We start from the raw sequence: 15596 nt of genomic DNA, 5'->3' as shown, positions 1-15596 counted from the left end.
ACAACCCAACTTTGTCATCCGTCCAGATTAATGTCCGTGTTGTCGCCATTGTTAATGTTTGAGGCACATGGCAAAACAAACAACAGCACCCACTAGTGGCCCAACATGAAAAAATCATTGTCAGCATTTCTGCCTTTTCCATGTAAACGCTTTCAGAGTAAAATGACAACTAGTGAAACTAGAGCAACTATATTTCATGCCAATCAGAGTTTTATAAGAATCAGCATCTTGTTGATTCTTCACTCAGACTGCTTTGTTGAATACTGGACCGTTTTTTTTTAAATCATTATTAAAATGAATATCCTTCATTTGCCACGTAGTTAAAATACTTTATTCTCCCCAATGTTTCCCATCCATGAGGAGCAGTGGACATTCACTCAAGAGTATATCAGGGTCAAGGGCCTTTCTCGAACCCTGACTCCCAAATCACAAACCGATCTTCCACGGGCCACCGCAGCCGCCGCCTAGTTTATTATATTGTTAAAAGCCACATAAAACTCAGTCCAAGTCTGAAAAGCATTGTCACCTCAACCCAGCAACGCTGTCAGCAAATTAGCACACAAAGCAAAATATAGAAAAAACAAATATTCAGCAAGTGATGACAACATATCTCTGACACCTTTAATATGTCAGTAATCCAACGTGTTCTGGGACCATCATGGTCTGTTAACGTCTTTTAAATGTATTTAATCATTAAAAAAATGTCATTAAAAAAAGGATTTTAAATTATCATGAAAGTTTATCATCGTCTATGTATTTGATTTCTCCTAAATGCATCAGTGGTCATGTTACCTTGGAGACGGCAATGCCCAGAAATGCCCCTGATCACGCATTTCATATGCAAATGAGCCCTTAAGACTAAACCTCTATCAGAGGTATCGCTTCGTGTCACAGACACTGAACAGAGCCCACTGGATGTGCTGTCCACGGACTAACAGAGCACATCTTCATGGAAAACGCTCTCCGATCCGATTCTCAGCCACACAGTTGCCACAGATTCACCGATGCTTCATGAATGGAACCTAATTTCTCTCTCAGCGGGAGTGACGATGGCGTTGGGCACAAATTCTGCAACGAATCAAAGCGTAATGGGCAAACGGGCACCTCTTCCTATCTGTTATGTATTTTTGTGGGTTCTCTGTCAGTCCTGGTCACATGCGGGAACCTCCTGGTGATAATCTCCGTCATGTACTTCAAGCAGCTCCACACTCCCACCAACTACCTCATCCTCTCCCTGGCCGTGGCCGACCTGCTGGTGGGAGTTTTCGTTTTACCTCTCAGCACCGTACTCTCTGTCGGCTCCTGCTTCCAGCTCAGATTGGTACTCTGTAGTGTTCGAGGCATCTTAGATTTAATCCTGTGTGGGACCTCTATTCTGAATTTGTGTTTTATTTCAGCGGACAGATACTACGTTGTGTGTCAGCCCCTGACGTACAGAACTAAAATGACTCCCCGCACTGCTGCCGTCATGATTGTGGTGAACTGGTGTGCTCCTGCCATTCTGCCATTTATGATAGTTTCTCAAAGCAACCAAAGCTCCTCTAATGTCAGATGCAATGTGTTCAATGCCACGAAGACAGCCATTATGGGGGTAATCATCACTGCTTTCATTCCAGCCATTGTTATTTTTTCCATTTATATGAAGATTTTGACGGTGGCGCTGAGGCAAGCTCGCATCATCAAGAACACTACAAAGTGTGGAGCAGCTGTCAGTAAGTCAGAGGGAAAGGCCACCAAAACTCTGGCTATAGTTGTGGGAATATATCTCATGTGTTGGACTCCTTACTTTCTTTCCATAGCTCTTTACCCTTTGATTAAGAACCGTATACCCGTTTCTTTGATTGAAGCTTTTAAGTGGCTCGGGTGGTCAAATTCAATGTTTAACCCGTTTGTTTATGGCTTCTTCTACAAGTGGTTCAGGTGTGCTTTTAAAATGATCATTTATGGGAAAATATTTCGGGGTGACATCTCTAATTCAAAGCTGAGTTGATTTTTCAGGGTCAACAATGAACTGTTAATACATTTCTTCTCTTCCAGCTCCACTGTGAACCGATTCCACGGAACCTTTGAGCTTTAGCTTTCCCTTAAATGAAAAGACGGTTTATCCAATGTGATTTTAACCTCACATATATCCAGTAATGCCTGCTGATTAGTTTTAGGCACACATAGTGATAGATCCATGAGAGAGCGCAACGTAACTCAACTCTTCATCCATTCACTGAGTTCATTCTTTATTCTTTTTCTTTTTTAATTTACTGCAGGACTGCTGACTTGTCCACTGCAATTTCTTGTATGTGAATCAGACCATCAATGGTCGGTGTTGTTGGAGACGTGTGAGGCGAAGGATGATCATACAAGTCAGGAACGATGGAACATTGTCTAAATGTGACATTGTTCATGACATGTATGGTTCATCACAGAATGCTGTTTGTTAGGGAGAAATTTAAACACCACAATAAAGCATAAACTGCTGTCCCTCTTGATGAAGCCAAGCTGCCCAGTAATGCAAAAATCACAAATGTATTTATTTTAGTTATTTAAGAATTTAATTTTTTTTGCAAATTGTAAAACACGAATCAGTCTCAGGAATGTACCATTACTATGTTCTATCATTATGTAGGACAGGTCATTTGATCCTCTGCATATTAGGTTTTCTCTCCCAGAAAGGCCTCTTTCCTCTCATTGACTGGTCTTGAAGAAATGTCTCTTTTGTCACGGATCTTTTTGCCACAGTTCTCGCTGCCTGTCACATTCCTTTCACCCTGTGGCTCACTATGGAGTGGGCTGTGCAAAGTCTTCAGCCATTTTTTTCTTAAACAATAATCTGTGAGTGGAGTCGCGGGCGGCAGGTATGTCAGGGAACGCAGAGGACGGAGGAGCCTCCCTGCAGCAGCGGCTCCGGTAGAGGTGATGGTCCGGCGGCTCTGTGCCGTGGTCCTACTGCAGCAGGAACAGGCTGAGGAGGACCAGCAGCTCATGGAGTCACTCCTGCTGCAGAAGGGGAGGAAGCCCTGCCTCCTTGAGGAGCTGCGGTCCCGGTGAGGGGACGCACCGGAGCACTGTTCCTCGGGGCTCCGAGGGGATCCACATCAGTGACAGCTGGAATGGCGGCGGCGGCGTGTTGGTGGACCGTCCTCGGGAGGAGGTGAGCCAAGCTGCGAGTTCTGGGTGTCTGATCCCGGCTCCGCAAAGAAAGGCGGGACCTCGGCAGGACGGCGCGGAGGCGGTCCCAGCACACCAGCAGTAGCGACGGCGGGGACTGCAGCGACCGGCCCCGGGACAGTGAGGCGCCAGGCGGAGTCGAGTCCAGGAGGGCGGAGTCGAGTCAGAGGGTGGGGGCGACGGCTGAGTCCAGGTGGGCGGAGTCGACGGCCAAGGCCATGATGGCGGAGTCGAGCCAGAGGGCGGAGGCGACAGCCAAGTCCAGGTGGGCGGAGTCGACGTCCAAGGCCATGATGGCAGAGTCGAGTCAGAAGGCAGTGTCAAGTCCAGGAGGGCGGAGTCGAGTCAGAGGGTGGGGGCGACGGCTGAGTCCAGGTGGGCGGAGTCGACGGCCAAGGCCATGATGGCGGAGTCGAGCCAGAGGGCGGAGGCGACAGCCAAGTCCAGGTGGGCGGAGTCGACGCCCAAGGCCATGATGGCGGAGTCGAGCCAGAGAGCGGAGGCGACGGCCGAGTCCAGGTGGGCGGAGTCGACGTCAAAGGTCATGATGGCGGAGTCGAGTCAGAGAGCGGAGGCGACGGCCGAGTCCAGGTGGGCGGAGTCGACGTCCAAGGCCATGATGGCGGAGTCGAGCCAGAGGGCAGAGACGACGGCCCAAACCAGGTGGGCAGAGACGGCCCAGACCAGGTGGGCGGAGACGACCCAGACCAGGTGGGCGGAGACGACCCAGACCAGGTGGGCGGAAGCATTGGAGGCGTGAAGAGGAAGCGAAAGAGCGAGACTGGTGACCCGTCGCCACAGTAACCAGCCTCCTGAGGGTTGCTACCACATCAGGTGCTTTAATCACCTCTCTGCCCATAAAGGTGGAGCTGTCGAGAGACAGGAAGTGACAGGTGGAGGAGAGACACATGCAAGGAGAGCCTGAAAGAGGCAGGAGTGTCTGACTGTGGTGTTTTGTGTTTTATTTAATCTAATAAAGTATGGTGAACTGTGAATCCGTCTCTCTGTCTCTGTGGGAGAACCTGAGGGTGGCAAGCATCACTGCTGCTGGTGATTTTCCATTCTATATATCATAAATCATGCCTGCTGGCCAGTTCACCACTGGGCACGCAGTATTTCCAATAAATATTTGTATCGGAGGTGTTTACACCAGGCAAAGTACTTCAAGCCCGTTTTCTGTCCTGAAATCAACCTCCTCCTGTCTGTGTTTGACTCGCTTTGCCTGACACCAGGTTTGGCACAAAAAGGTTTATTTGAATGGAGAGAAGTGAGACTGAAACGTGAGAATGAAGTAGGGACTCAAATTTTTCATTTGGATGAAATCCATTTTTTTACCTTCACCAATGAAAGTTGGCAGGTTATGTTTTCAGGTGTTTATTTATTTATTTATAAAAAATTCTTTGTTTATTACGTTTGCCAATAAAACTCGGGCAACCAACAAAGTTGACCACGGGGTTTATGTTTTCGTCTGCGTGTGTTCTTTTATTTATTTATTGGTTTGTACGTATGAATTGGACCAACTTCCCAAAAACTACTCACACAAATTACATGAAATCTTCCGGGATGATTTGTCACCATCGAAGGAACAATCCATTAGATTTTGGGACGTTAACTGTTTCCAAATAAATCCCTCAAAGCCGCAAGAAACTGTCCCATACAAAGCGAATGAGAGAGGCACCTCATGGAGGAGATCGAATGAGGTCAGCCTCTGTTGCCATGGAGACGCTCCCTGCTCAGTGTTTCACACAGTGATGTAACTACCTGATCTTATAGCTATCATGCTAGCGATGCTAACTCGGTTCCGCGAAGAAGCGTGGCGAAAGTCCGCGCTCTACCGAGTGTAGCTCTAGTATTTTATTGCGATACACATTCAAGCCAATGGATTAAATTTCAGATTCGACTGTTCAGATTTAAAGAACTGGCAAAAGATTTGTCCCACCAAAAAAAAATATCGACCAGAACAATAACTGTGTCCATAATATTAAAATGGATTTTTATTTTGAAGGGTTAGAGTGTCTCTGTCACGCCAGTAGAAATCTTGCCTCGGGGAACAAAATCCCCACCGGCCACTCCTTTAACTCTGTCATGCAAATGAGCTGAAAAGATTAGATATCTAACTGCATGTCTCACAAGCCGTCACAGAGACCAGGGAGACCAAACAGTGCATGCTGGAGCGCAGGAGATTTCTCTTCTCTCATGGTTGTGTCGGTGTTTGCCGTTTGTAGATTGTTGTGCGTGAATTAACGGCGGTGTTGCAGCTGACCCGTGCATGGAACCTGAGTTCTCCCCCAACAGGACCGATGAAGTTAAAGACAAACTCTTCTGCAATGAATCCGGCTTGAACGAGTCCGTTCAGACTCTGATCCCCGCCTGGGTGTTGTGTGTGTTTGTAGGCTCTGTGTCGGTTCTGACGGCGTGCGGGAACTTCCTCGTCATCCTCTCCGTCATGTACTTCAAACAGCTGCACACTCCCACCAACTGCCTCATCGTCTCTCTGGCCGTGGCCGACCTGCTGGTGGGAGTTTTAGTTTTACCTTTTAGCGCGGCGCTGTCGTTCGGCTCATGCTGGCCGCTCACAGGTTTCCTCTGTCTGGTCCGAGGCCTCTTCGATGCGTCTCTATGCACGGCCTCCATTCTGAACCTGTGCTTCATCTCCATCGACAGGTACCATGTGGTGTGCCGGCCGCTCACCTACAGAACTAAGATAACGGCCCGTGTGACTGCCGTCATGATCCTGGTGAGCTGGGCTGTTCCTGCTCTCATCACGATCAGTACGACCGTCCCGAAGCTGCAGCAGAGCCCCTCTAGCACCAGATGTAACGTCTTCCAGAGCTCCAGGTCTGCCATTATGGGGGCCGTTTTTCTCTCTTTCATTCCAGCCGTTGTCATTTTCTCCGTCTACCTCAAGATTTTGACGGTGGCACACAGGCAGGCTCGCAGCATCCAGAACGCCACGAAGCCCAGAGCAGCTGTGAGCAAAAGGGAGAATAAGGCCACAAGAACTCTGACGATAGTAGTTGGATTGTATCTCATCTGTTGGTCGCCGTACTTTCTTAGTATATCTTTTTATCCTTTGCTTAGTGACACAATGCCGGTCCCCATGATCGAAGCTTTCAAGTGGCTCGGGTGGTCAAATTCAATGATCAATCCATTGGTTTATGGGTTTTTCTACAAGTGGTTCAGATCAGCTTTCAGAATGATCATTTCCGGGAAGATATTTCAGGGTGATTTTTCCAACTCAAAGCTGTCTTAAATGTGCACCAAGACATGATCGATAACCTCTAATAATGTTGCTTCACTGCATTTTATCTTTACAGCTACATCTCCAATAAACTGAATACCACTGAAAAACTTTGATCGTCTATTCCTGCAATCATATGAACTGAGAGTCAAGCATTTCCAACGTTATAATTGTGATCATTATCCCCTGTATGTGAACAAAACAAGATCTTTTAAGATATTGTGATTTTGATTTCCATGACTTACGTGTTAAAATCAGGACTAAAACATAAAAATAAATAAGGCTTGACATATTGAAGTTTAATGACTCAATTATTGCCTTCATTTGGGACTGCCAGAAAACAACTGCAGCTTTGTGTTTTACTGTTTCGTGATGTTAAGCAGAAGATTTGATGGCGTCTTTGTCCTTTTTCTCAGAAACCTGAGTTTTTACTCTTTACTTTACAACTTGGGTTGATTTTGCAAATAATTTAGGGCACTAAGACAAAGCACAGATAATTTAGCATTAGTATATGTTGTCACATTTCTAAAGCCTGATTTCATCCTGATATTTTGAAATATATACACAGGATCTTAATAATGTAAAGATGATGTCAGATCTTCTTCATGTGGAACAAAACATGCCTGATTAACCCTCGTTTAGACAATATTTCAAGTATTGACAAAAATTGAAAGAATTCCAGACCTACGTTTTGATGTGTGTATCCTTTCATAGCTCGTCTTAAGTCCTGTTCACACAACATGTCAAATGAAAATGCATTTGTTTAAGAGAATTTGCATGTTTACATGGGGATCTTCAGTGGCTCTGAGCACCACTGTGGTGAAAACGGACCCTCAAAACACAAAGGAAGTTTTGTGTTATCAATTGAAATCATTGTTGTATAAACAGGGCGTCAAAATAAACACAACATGATGTAAATATGTTATTATATAATTTGTGATCTTGATCACCCCAGTGTGACTCCTGCTGTGAAGACGGTGTATTAAGGTCATGTGTTCGTTATAGCATTTAAAGAATCGTGAAACAAATTAAAACTCGTAGTGAAAAGCAGAAAACAATACACTATAAAACATTAACAATGGGAGTACACGGACATTCTAGAGGACTGAATTTGGACACCACTGGTCTACATAGAGGCAGAGTCGGAGCATTTCTTTTAAAAGTTCTGCCTTTTGAGCCTTATTTTTATTTATTTAGATTTTTTAAAGTTGCATTTTCTGTGGCGCCAACCACACTTGTCGTGTAAACAGACCGACAAGATGAAACTAAGGTTTTGTGGGGAACAAGGCAGTCTGACAAAAATGAGAGGAAATAAGGAAACTAAAATAAACTAGAGCTACACTCGGTAGAGCGCAGACGTTCGCCAGCACCACATTTGTTGGTGGAACCGAGTTAGCATCGCGAGCATGATAGCAGTTAGCTCACATCGATGCTAACTAGCCTGTCAGGCAGCTACATCACTGTGTGAAACACTAAGCGTCTCCATGGCAACAGACGCTGATCTCCTTAGATTTCCTCCATGAGGCGTCTCTCTCATCCGCTTTGTACGCCAACATTTTTTCAAATTTTTCTGGAATTTATTCGGAAACCGTTAACCATTAACATCCCAAAATGTAATGGATTCGTCCTTGGATGATGACAAATCATCCCTGAAAATCTGATGTCATTTGGTTGAGTAGTTTTTACAGAAAGTTGGTCAAATACACACAAACAGACCAGTAAATACACACAGACCAAATGACATAACCTTCTCGGCCCACTTTTATTGGTCACCCAAGTTTCCTTGATGAAGGTAATAAGTAATTTTATCAATATCTACACTGCTTTATGTAATTTGGGATCATGAGGTGTGGAGCTGATCCCAGCTAACGGAAGGTTAAAGCAGGAAACCTCCTGGACGGGTCACCTGTCCGGCACAGGACACACAGAGAGAGTATTACGTGAGCATTTCACCTCAAGTGCACGTTTTTTCGACAACATAAGGAAACATACTCAAAGAGAGGAAGGTTTCCGGGTCAAATCCATGACCTTCTCCCTGTGAGGCAAACATGCTTGACCCCTACACTACAGTGTGACCCTTTACCACAACTCAAACCTGCATCACCGTTCATTACTGTCAAGGAAAAATGGATGTTAAGTGTCCACTGCTGAATGGAGTTGAAAGTGGGCCAAGAGTTCTAAAACTGAAGCAATAATATTGGAGACACTGCTCCGAATTAACACGTTTTCTGGAGTCACCTCATCATATGAATACAACCGACTGTGAAGTATTTTGACTGTAAAACAACTTTGATATTTAAAAAGTCATCAATTATGAAACTATTTACTAAATGATTGAGCAGATACATACATACATACATACAAAAAAAACAAAAACACCCCTTTCAATTGTGTCCTGAAGGTATCATTTGCCTCGGCAGCGTCAGTGTCGTTGTTACTATGGAAACCAATCCAATGACTGTGATATGCAAATAAGCCACAGTGATTAAATCTGAAGTGCAGGTATTGCTCTGAGTCACAGAGACCAAGGCCAAAGAAAGGACCTGGTGTAACTAGGCAGGCTTAGAAAACACACACACACACTCACACACACACACACACACACACACCGGTCTGGACACTTTAAATCATAATACTGCAAATGCTTATGTATGTATGGAAGCTAAATTCTCGGTCAACGTTACTGATGCCGTTCAAGACAAATCTTTCTGCAATGAATCGGATTCGGACGTGTCTGCCGAGGCCGTCATCAGTTCCCTTTTGTTGTGCGTGTTCGTGGGCTCCTTGTCAGTGCTGGTAACATGTGGAAATCTCCTCGTAATCATCTCCATCATTTACTTCAAGCAGCTCCACACCCCCACCAACTACCTCATCCTCTCCCTGGCGGCGGCCGACCTGCTGGTTGGGGTTTTGGTTTTACCCTTCAGCACGGTGCTCTCCGTCAGCTCGTGCTCGCACCTCACGGGTTTCCTCTGCAGGGTCCGGGGCACCTTCGACGTCTTCCTGTGCACCTCCTCGATTTTGAACCTGTGCTTCATTTCCGTGGACAGATACTATGTGGTGTGTCGGCCCCTCGCGTACAGGGCGAAGATGAACGCCCGGGTCACTGCCCTCATGATCCTGCTGAGCTGGGCCGTTCCCGCCCTGCTGGGCGTTGGTATCACACTCCGTGGGATGAACCAAACGCAATCTAACGCCAGGTGCAACATCTTCCAGAACACAAAGTCTGCTATCGTGGGAACCTTTGTTGGATTTTACATCCCAGCTCTTGTCATTTTCTCGCTCTACCTGAAGATTTTGACCGTGGCCCTGAGGCAGGCTCGCAGCATCCAGAGCACGGCAAAGTCTGGAGCGTCCGTCAATAAGATGGAGAGTAAGGCCACTAAAACTCTGGCGATAGTTGTTGGGATCTTCCTCACATGTTGGGCTCCCTACTTTCTGTGTATGTCTTTTTACCCTTTGAGTAAAAATGCAATTCCAGTGCCTCTGATTGAGGCTTTCAAGTGGTTCGGATGGTCGAATTCAATGCTTAATCCGTTTGTTTATGCATTTTTCTATAAGTGGTTCAGATCTGCTTTCAGGATGATCATTTCTGGGGAGATATTCCGAGGAGACTTTACTAATTCGAACTTGTCTTGATTGACAGCGTCGTGGCAGGTCGCCACTGCTTCATCGCCGGCAAACATTGAAGAAACTGATCGTCCTGTGAAAATGTCCTTTTCTCCTCATTTGAGCTTTGCTTTAAATTACAGTCGTTGTCGCCGTGTGTCAGAAGACTGAACTTCCCTGAAAGGAGCAATTTTCCGTCGTTAAGAGTAATTGTGTTCTTGTCACCCCTCTGGTAATTCTTCACCAGACTCTTAAATCTCATTCATGGATGAGTTTGTTTCTGGCTTGTTGTCCCTTTAGGTGGAGTTTGCATGTTCTTCCTGTGCATGTGTGAGATCTCTCTCTCTCTCTCTCTGTGTTTGACCTGTGATGTCTTCAAACCGTCCAGATCTGCTGCAGCGCCACTCTGAGACGGACAAAGTGCAAGTCAGGATGGATGAATAAAGGAATTCGATCATGTCAACGAGTTATTGTTGTCGCTGGAGAGGCTGCTTGAACTGAGACACTAAAATCTGAGCCAAGAAGAAAAAAAAGAAACCGGAGAGGCTGCAGCTGTGGGAATCCTACCATCACTGTCGGTCCCACCGGGCTGATTCCAAACGCTCATGTCTGTTTACGTCACTGTTCAGAATCGTGTTTTTCTTTTGGCTTTTTCTGCAGCAGAAACTGATTATATTCGAAGAGAACGAATAGATCAGATGCTTGATTAAATAAGAAAAACTATTTTATATATATATATATATATATATATATATATATATATATATATATATATATATATATATATATAAAATTGACAACCTGTCCCGGATGTATCCTGCCTTCATCCATCCATCTTCTTCGGTAGATTATTGACAGATATTTTAGTGTTGATGTGCAGAAACACATCGGCTCCTGTGTTTTTATTGATCCTATTTTGATCCTGATGTAAATAAAAGAAGACAACAATATGATTCTTGATGGATATGATATTCATTTAACCACCCACTTATATATTGAGACAATTGTAAAGTACATGTTGTATCTTGACTTACTTTCTCGTGATTTACATTATTTTGACAGCTTTTTATTTTTATTTTTTTTTTCCATTTTGTAAATCCAGAAGTTACCGAGGTGGGCTGTGAGTTTGTCCTGGTAATATTGCCTTGCAATAAAAACACAAACCCCCCCCCCCCCCCCCTTCAAACTTTGAACCCCATGTGACTTGAAAACGACCCTGCAGTTCATGCTCACTCTCCGGGGTGCTTTGCTCTGCAGCGTCGATGTTTATAGATTTCTACACAATCTTTATTTAATTTTTATTTTTCATGTGAGCAAAGGACCTCTAAAACTATCAGTATGCCGTCGACATAATCGACATCCGTACCAACAATTGTTGCAGGGGTCATGAATGTTGTATTCATGACCCCTGTAAGATTTGTTCTTTCGTCTTTCAAGTTCCATGTTTTACACAATCCGGTGAAAACTGGAGGTATGAAGCCAACAGTTCATTATAGAGCAAAACCACTTTGTATCAGGCCCCTAAAATAACCTCTTTCTGTAGAAGGTATTCTCATATTATGCCCCAAGAGCCGATTTCTTTTTAATTAATGAATGTCTTGATTTGTTTAGTACATTTGTCTTGTTATCCATATTTGGAGTTGATGCATAGTCGAGGGCAGCATTACACTGAACTAAAACGTTGAACTTCAGCAGTGATCCTAGGAAAAATATGAAATGTGGAGTGTTGCATCAATCAAAAAGGGTTTCAAAAGTCCAAGGTCAGAAGCACAGAGTCATTGTTTCACCACTCAATAATGTGTTCATGGTCACAAATCTAACATCTGTCAGTAGTGTTAAAACTGTGGCCATTTTAAATGTACTTCTGTTCTCTCTCTTCAGGTTTTTACTATTTTACTACATTATTGGCTTCATTACATCCAAAATGGTCAAAATTATTACGTCACCGGCAGTTGTTATGCAGTCGGGTCATATTAACTCATTGATGGCCACAAACCTCAAGTGACATTTCACCCTGAGCTACCAAAATGTCAACAAACCGCTCTGGCCACTCCCTTCTGCTTCTTAGGCAAGTCAGTCCAGAACAATAAATGTCATGCAGAGACAGAGGGTCCAGAGACACCCATGTGTGTTACTGGGCATGTAATAACACACACACACACACACACACACACACACACACACACAACATTCACTCAACTTTTTCTCCACAGAAACGCAGCCGTGGTCAAGTTTGCTGTGTTCGGTGTTACTGATGATTCATGAATGAAAGCAAAATTCTCCCTCAACAGGTCTGATGGTGACGATGAAATCGAAGGTTTCTGCAGTGGTTCTGAATTAACTGGCTCAGGTGTAAACGTTACAGGGCTGTATTTGTTATGTGGGTTTTTGGGGATTTTGTCAGTTCTGACAACCTGCGGAAATCTCCTCGTCATCATCTCCGTCATGTACTTCAAACAGCTCCACACTACTACCAACTACCTCATCCTCTCCCTGGCCGTGGACGACCTGCTGGTCGGAGTTGTACTTCTACCTTTCAGCACATTCCTCTCTGTCAGCTCCTGCTGGCACCTCACGCTCTGTGAGGTCCGAGGAGCCTTCGACATGTTTCTGTGTTCGTCCTCTATTATAAACTTGTGTTTCATCTCTGTTGACAGGTACTATGTGGTGTGCCAGCCTCTCATGTACAGAACTAAGATCAACATCCGAGTCACTGTCATCTTGATCTTAGTGAGCTGGACTGCTGCAGCCGTGCTTTCAATTATCATCACTGCCCTGCGTCAGAACCAGCAGTCCTCCAATATGAGATGTCACATATTCCAAGATACAAAGTCGTCCATTATGGGAGTTGTTTTTATGTCTAACATCCCAGCTGCGGCTATAATAATATTCTACATAAGGATTCTAACAGTGGCGCTGAGGCAGGCTCGCAGCATTCGGAAAACAAAGTCGAATGCGGCTCTAAGTAAGATGGAGAATAAAGCCACTAAAACTCTGGCTATAGTTGTTCTGATTTACCTCATGTGTTGGTCTCCTTACTTTCTGAGTATGACGTTTTATCATCTGATTACTGTCACAATTCCAGTTCCTGTGATCGAAGCTTTCAAGTGGTTTGGGTGGTCGAATTCAATGTTTAATCCATTCGTTTATGGGTTTTTCTATAAGTGGTTCAGATCGGCTTTTAAAATGATCATTTCTGGGAAAATATTTGAAAGTGACTTATCTAATGCGAAGCTCTCATGATTCACGATTACTACATGTCACTATATCACTTCTTTGTACCTGAAGTCACAGTGTATTTGATATTTAAGTTAAAAGAAACAGGCAAAAGAAATGTCATTTGCCGCAATAACGTCAGGACACGTTTGTTAAAAACAAGCACGTGAAGAGTCAATCTGTAATATTGAATAAATCTGATGAGCGTCTGTGAAACTCAACGGCGTTATTGTGCTCTTTCAGTTACAAGGTACTCTCAGTCATTCTTGATTTGTAGGTCAAAGTACAGCATGAAACATCCAAGCTCGTTCACAGTGTGTGAACGAGAAAAAGAAAAAAGAGCAAAGCTGAGAGAAAATGGCACGAGCCACCTCATCGTCACCAGGGCTGTGCCTTGTTCTAATTAAATACTTCATATTAGTAAAATTGAAAATGCACATAAATAAAGGCATGTGAAGCTAAAGCACAACTTGCCTTCTTCGCCTTTTGGGTTTCAGTGGCGAATTCTCTCCATCTGTCACAAGGTCAGTGTGTTGAACAGCTTCTGGAAGTTTCAGCCTCTCATTGTAATTATCTACAAAATAACAAGAATTTAAAGTTGTTGTTTGTTGTTTTTTTGTTATTCACATTTCAATAATGTGACTGATGGAAATTCTGTATTTAGATGCAGATTTACACATTGACCAAAGATTCCACTTTATTACGTTTTCTCAAAAACTACGACGATTCATTACTCTAAAGAAAATTCAAAGACTTTATCATTTTCATGTGACTGTAATTTCTTATCCGTGATGAACTGGGGAACTTCAGAGCGACATGAGAACAGATGGAAACACTCTTAATAAGTAAGTCCTCATGATATGGTAATCTGATGAACTTTTCTATACTTTCCTCCATCTGAAAGTACTTCACATTCATGGACAGGTGAGAAACTTTTCAGATTTGTGACTCTCTGGATTCAAATGGACAGAAAAAGAATAGTTCCTTGTATCTGTCTTCTTTACCTGGAATGAATTCTTTTCCTCCAATAGAAAAGTTTTGAACCAAAACCATTTCATTCCTACGTCTCATTTTTAAATTGCTCTACTTCTCCACCAGTGGACTGTGGCGCTGGCCCATCTTCATGTTCTAACCTATACGTTTGATCAGAGAAGAGAAATCAGGGCTCCACCTGACTTGGTCCATATCAGACAACCTGCGGATCACTTGAGTCAGGGCATTGCCTGGCCTCCTCACCATTTATGTATTTTATTTTGTTTTTAGTTGCCCCAAAAAATGTGTATTTGGAAAAGCTGAATTGAGATCCAAATTGCCATGCAGCCTCACATCATGACTAAGGACCATGTATATTCTGAGCTCACTAAAATGCACTCATCAGGCTGTATGGCCTCGCCTCCGCTTCTTTGTTTGTGTTCTGTCTGACGGGAGGGGTCCTCACCGCCGTCCTCCTCCTCCTGCCCTGATGTGAAGCACTCTGATTGGAGGATGACTGCTGATTGGCTCAGCTCCGCCCACCAGCTGAGGCCATTTCCCCTATTTCCCCATTTCCACTACCCTGAGATTGTGCCACTCCGATATTTGGTGGTGTGAATTTCGTTAACCTTAGTACAACAGCTTGGTGACGGCACCAGCTGATTTGTTTTGTGTTAATTGGGTGTTTTGTGTTTCCCTTTTTGCCGCACTCTTGTTTATGGAATTTCTGTTGGTTGAAACCTTAGTTCACCGCCTTCTGGTGAAGAAGCTGCCTTTTTGTTATAGTAAATCAACCTTCGTATAGTTATTGGGCCTTTTTTTGTTATATTATTGTATTTGGGGTTCTGTTTGATCATTGTAATCCTTAGAACTACCAATAAAACTCTCACTTCACCCAAACTCACCTGCTTATTGTTACTTCCTACACCTACATCCTTCTCTTAGCAGAGCCGGGTCGTGACAAGGTGAAAGCAAACAAAATTGTCAGAGATTTGAGATCTTTCAGTACAACAGGACCGGTATTCAACCAGTATACAATTTGTTGGTTTCTCTTAGCCAGTGCCTGTGGCCTTCTGGTGAACGCTGATGGAATATAATCTTTAAAAGCAAGTATTCTCTCTGAAACTAAAGAAGCCTGACTAGATGACATAGGACAACGCAATGAGCCTGTAGGACCCAAAAATAAATCTAGTAGACGCCTCATGAGGGACGATGGCAACCATGTCAATATGAAGGTTGGTGGTGGTCCTCGTCAGTGGCTTGTCTTAAACATTTGTTGGTTCTACACCTTGAACTGACCTCGGATAAGGTTCATATCCAAATCTGCAGAACTTGTAAAACTATAAAAACACACACAAGGTGTAACTCGTGACCATGAGAATGAGTAGAAACACAC

General features: G+C 43.9%; 2 protein-coding genes across 2 annotated transcripts; both read left to right on the top strand.

Annotated features, from left to right (window-relative positions):
• Positions 1-5431: 5431 nt before the first annotated feature.
• On the top strand, positions 5432-10042 carry LOC308126048 (trace amine-associated receptor 1-like; the record flags this gene model as incomplete). The annotated part of the gene is made up of 3 exons (XM_080490147.1): positions 5432-5978; positions 6071-6133; positions 9102-10042. The coding sequence occupies 3 exons, from the start codon at positions 5432-5434 to the stop codon at positions 10040-10042; spliced, it is 1551 nt and encodes a 516-aa protein (XP_080346273.1).
• A 2235-nt stretch (positions 10043-12277) lies between these two features.
• Positions 12278-13255, top strand: LOC308126047 (trace amine-associated receptor 1-like; the record flags this gene model as incomplete). The annotated part of the gene is made up of 2 exons (XM_080490146.1): positions 12278-12311; positions 12417-13255. 2 exons carry the CDS (start codon positions 12278-12280, stop codon positions 13253-13255), a joined length of 873 nt encoding a protein of 290 aa, XP_080346272.1.
• Between the last annotated feature and the right edge of the window lie 2341 nt (positions 13256-15596).

Source organism: Lipophrys pholis (assembly GCF_963383615.2).
Source record: "Lipophrys pholis genome assembly, chromosome: 21".
In the NCBI taxonomy this organism is placed as follows: Eukaryota; Metazoa; Chordata; class Actinopteri; order Blenniiformes; family Blenniidae; genus Lipophrys; species Lipophrys pholis.
The sequence above is the reverse complement of the archived record's forward strand: the minus strand, read 5'-3'. Positions and strand labels throughout refer to the sequence as shown.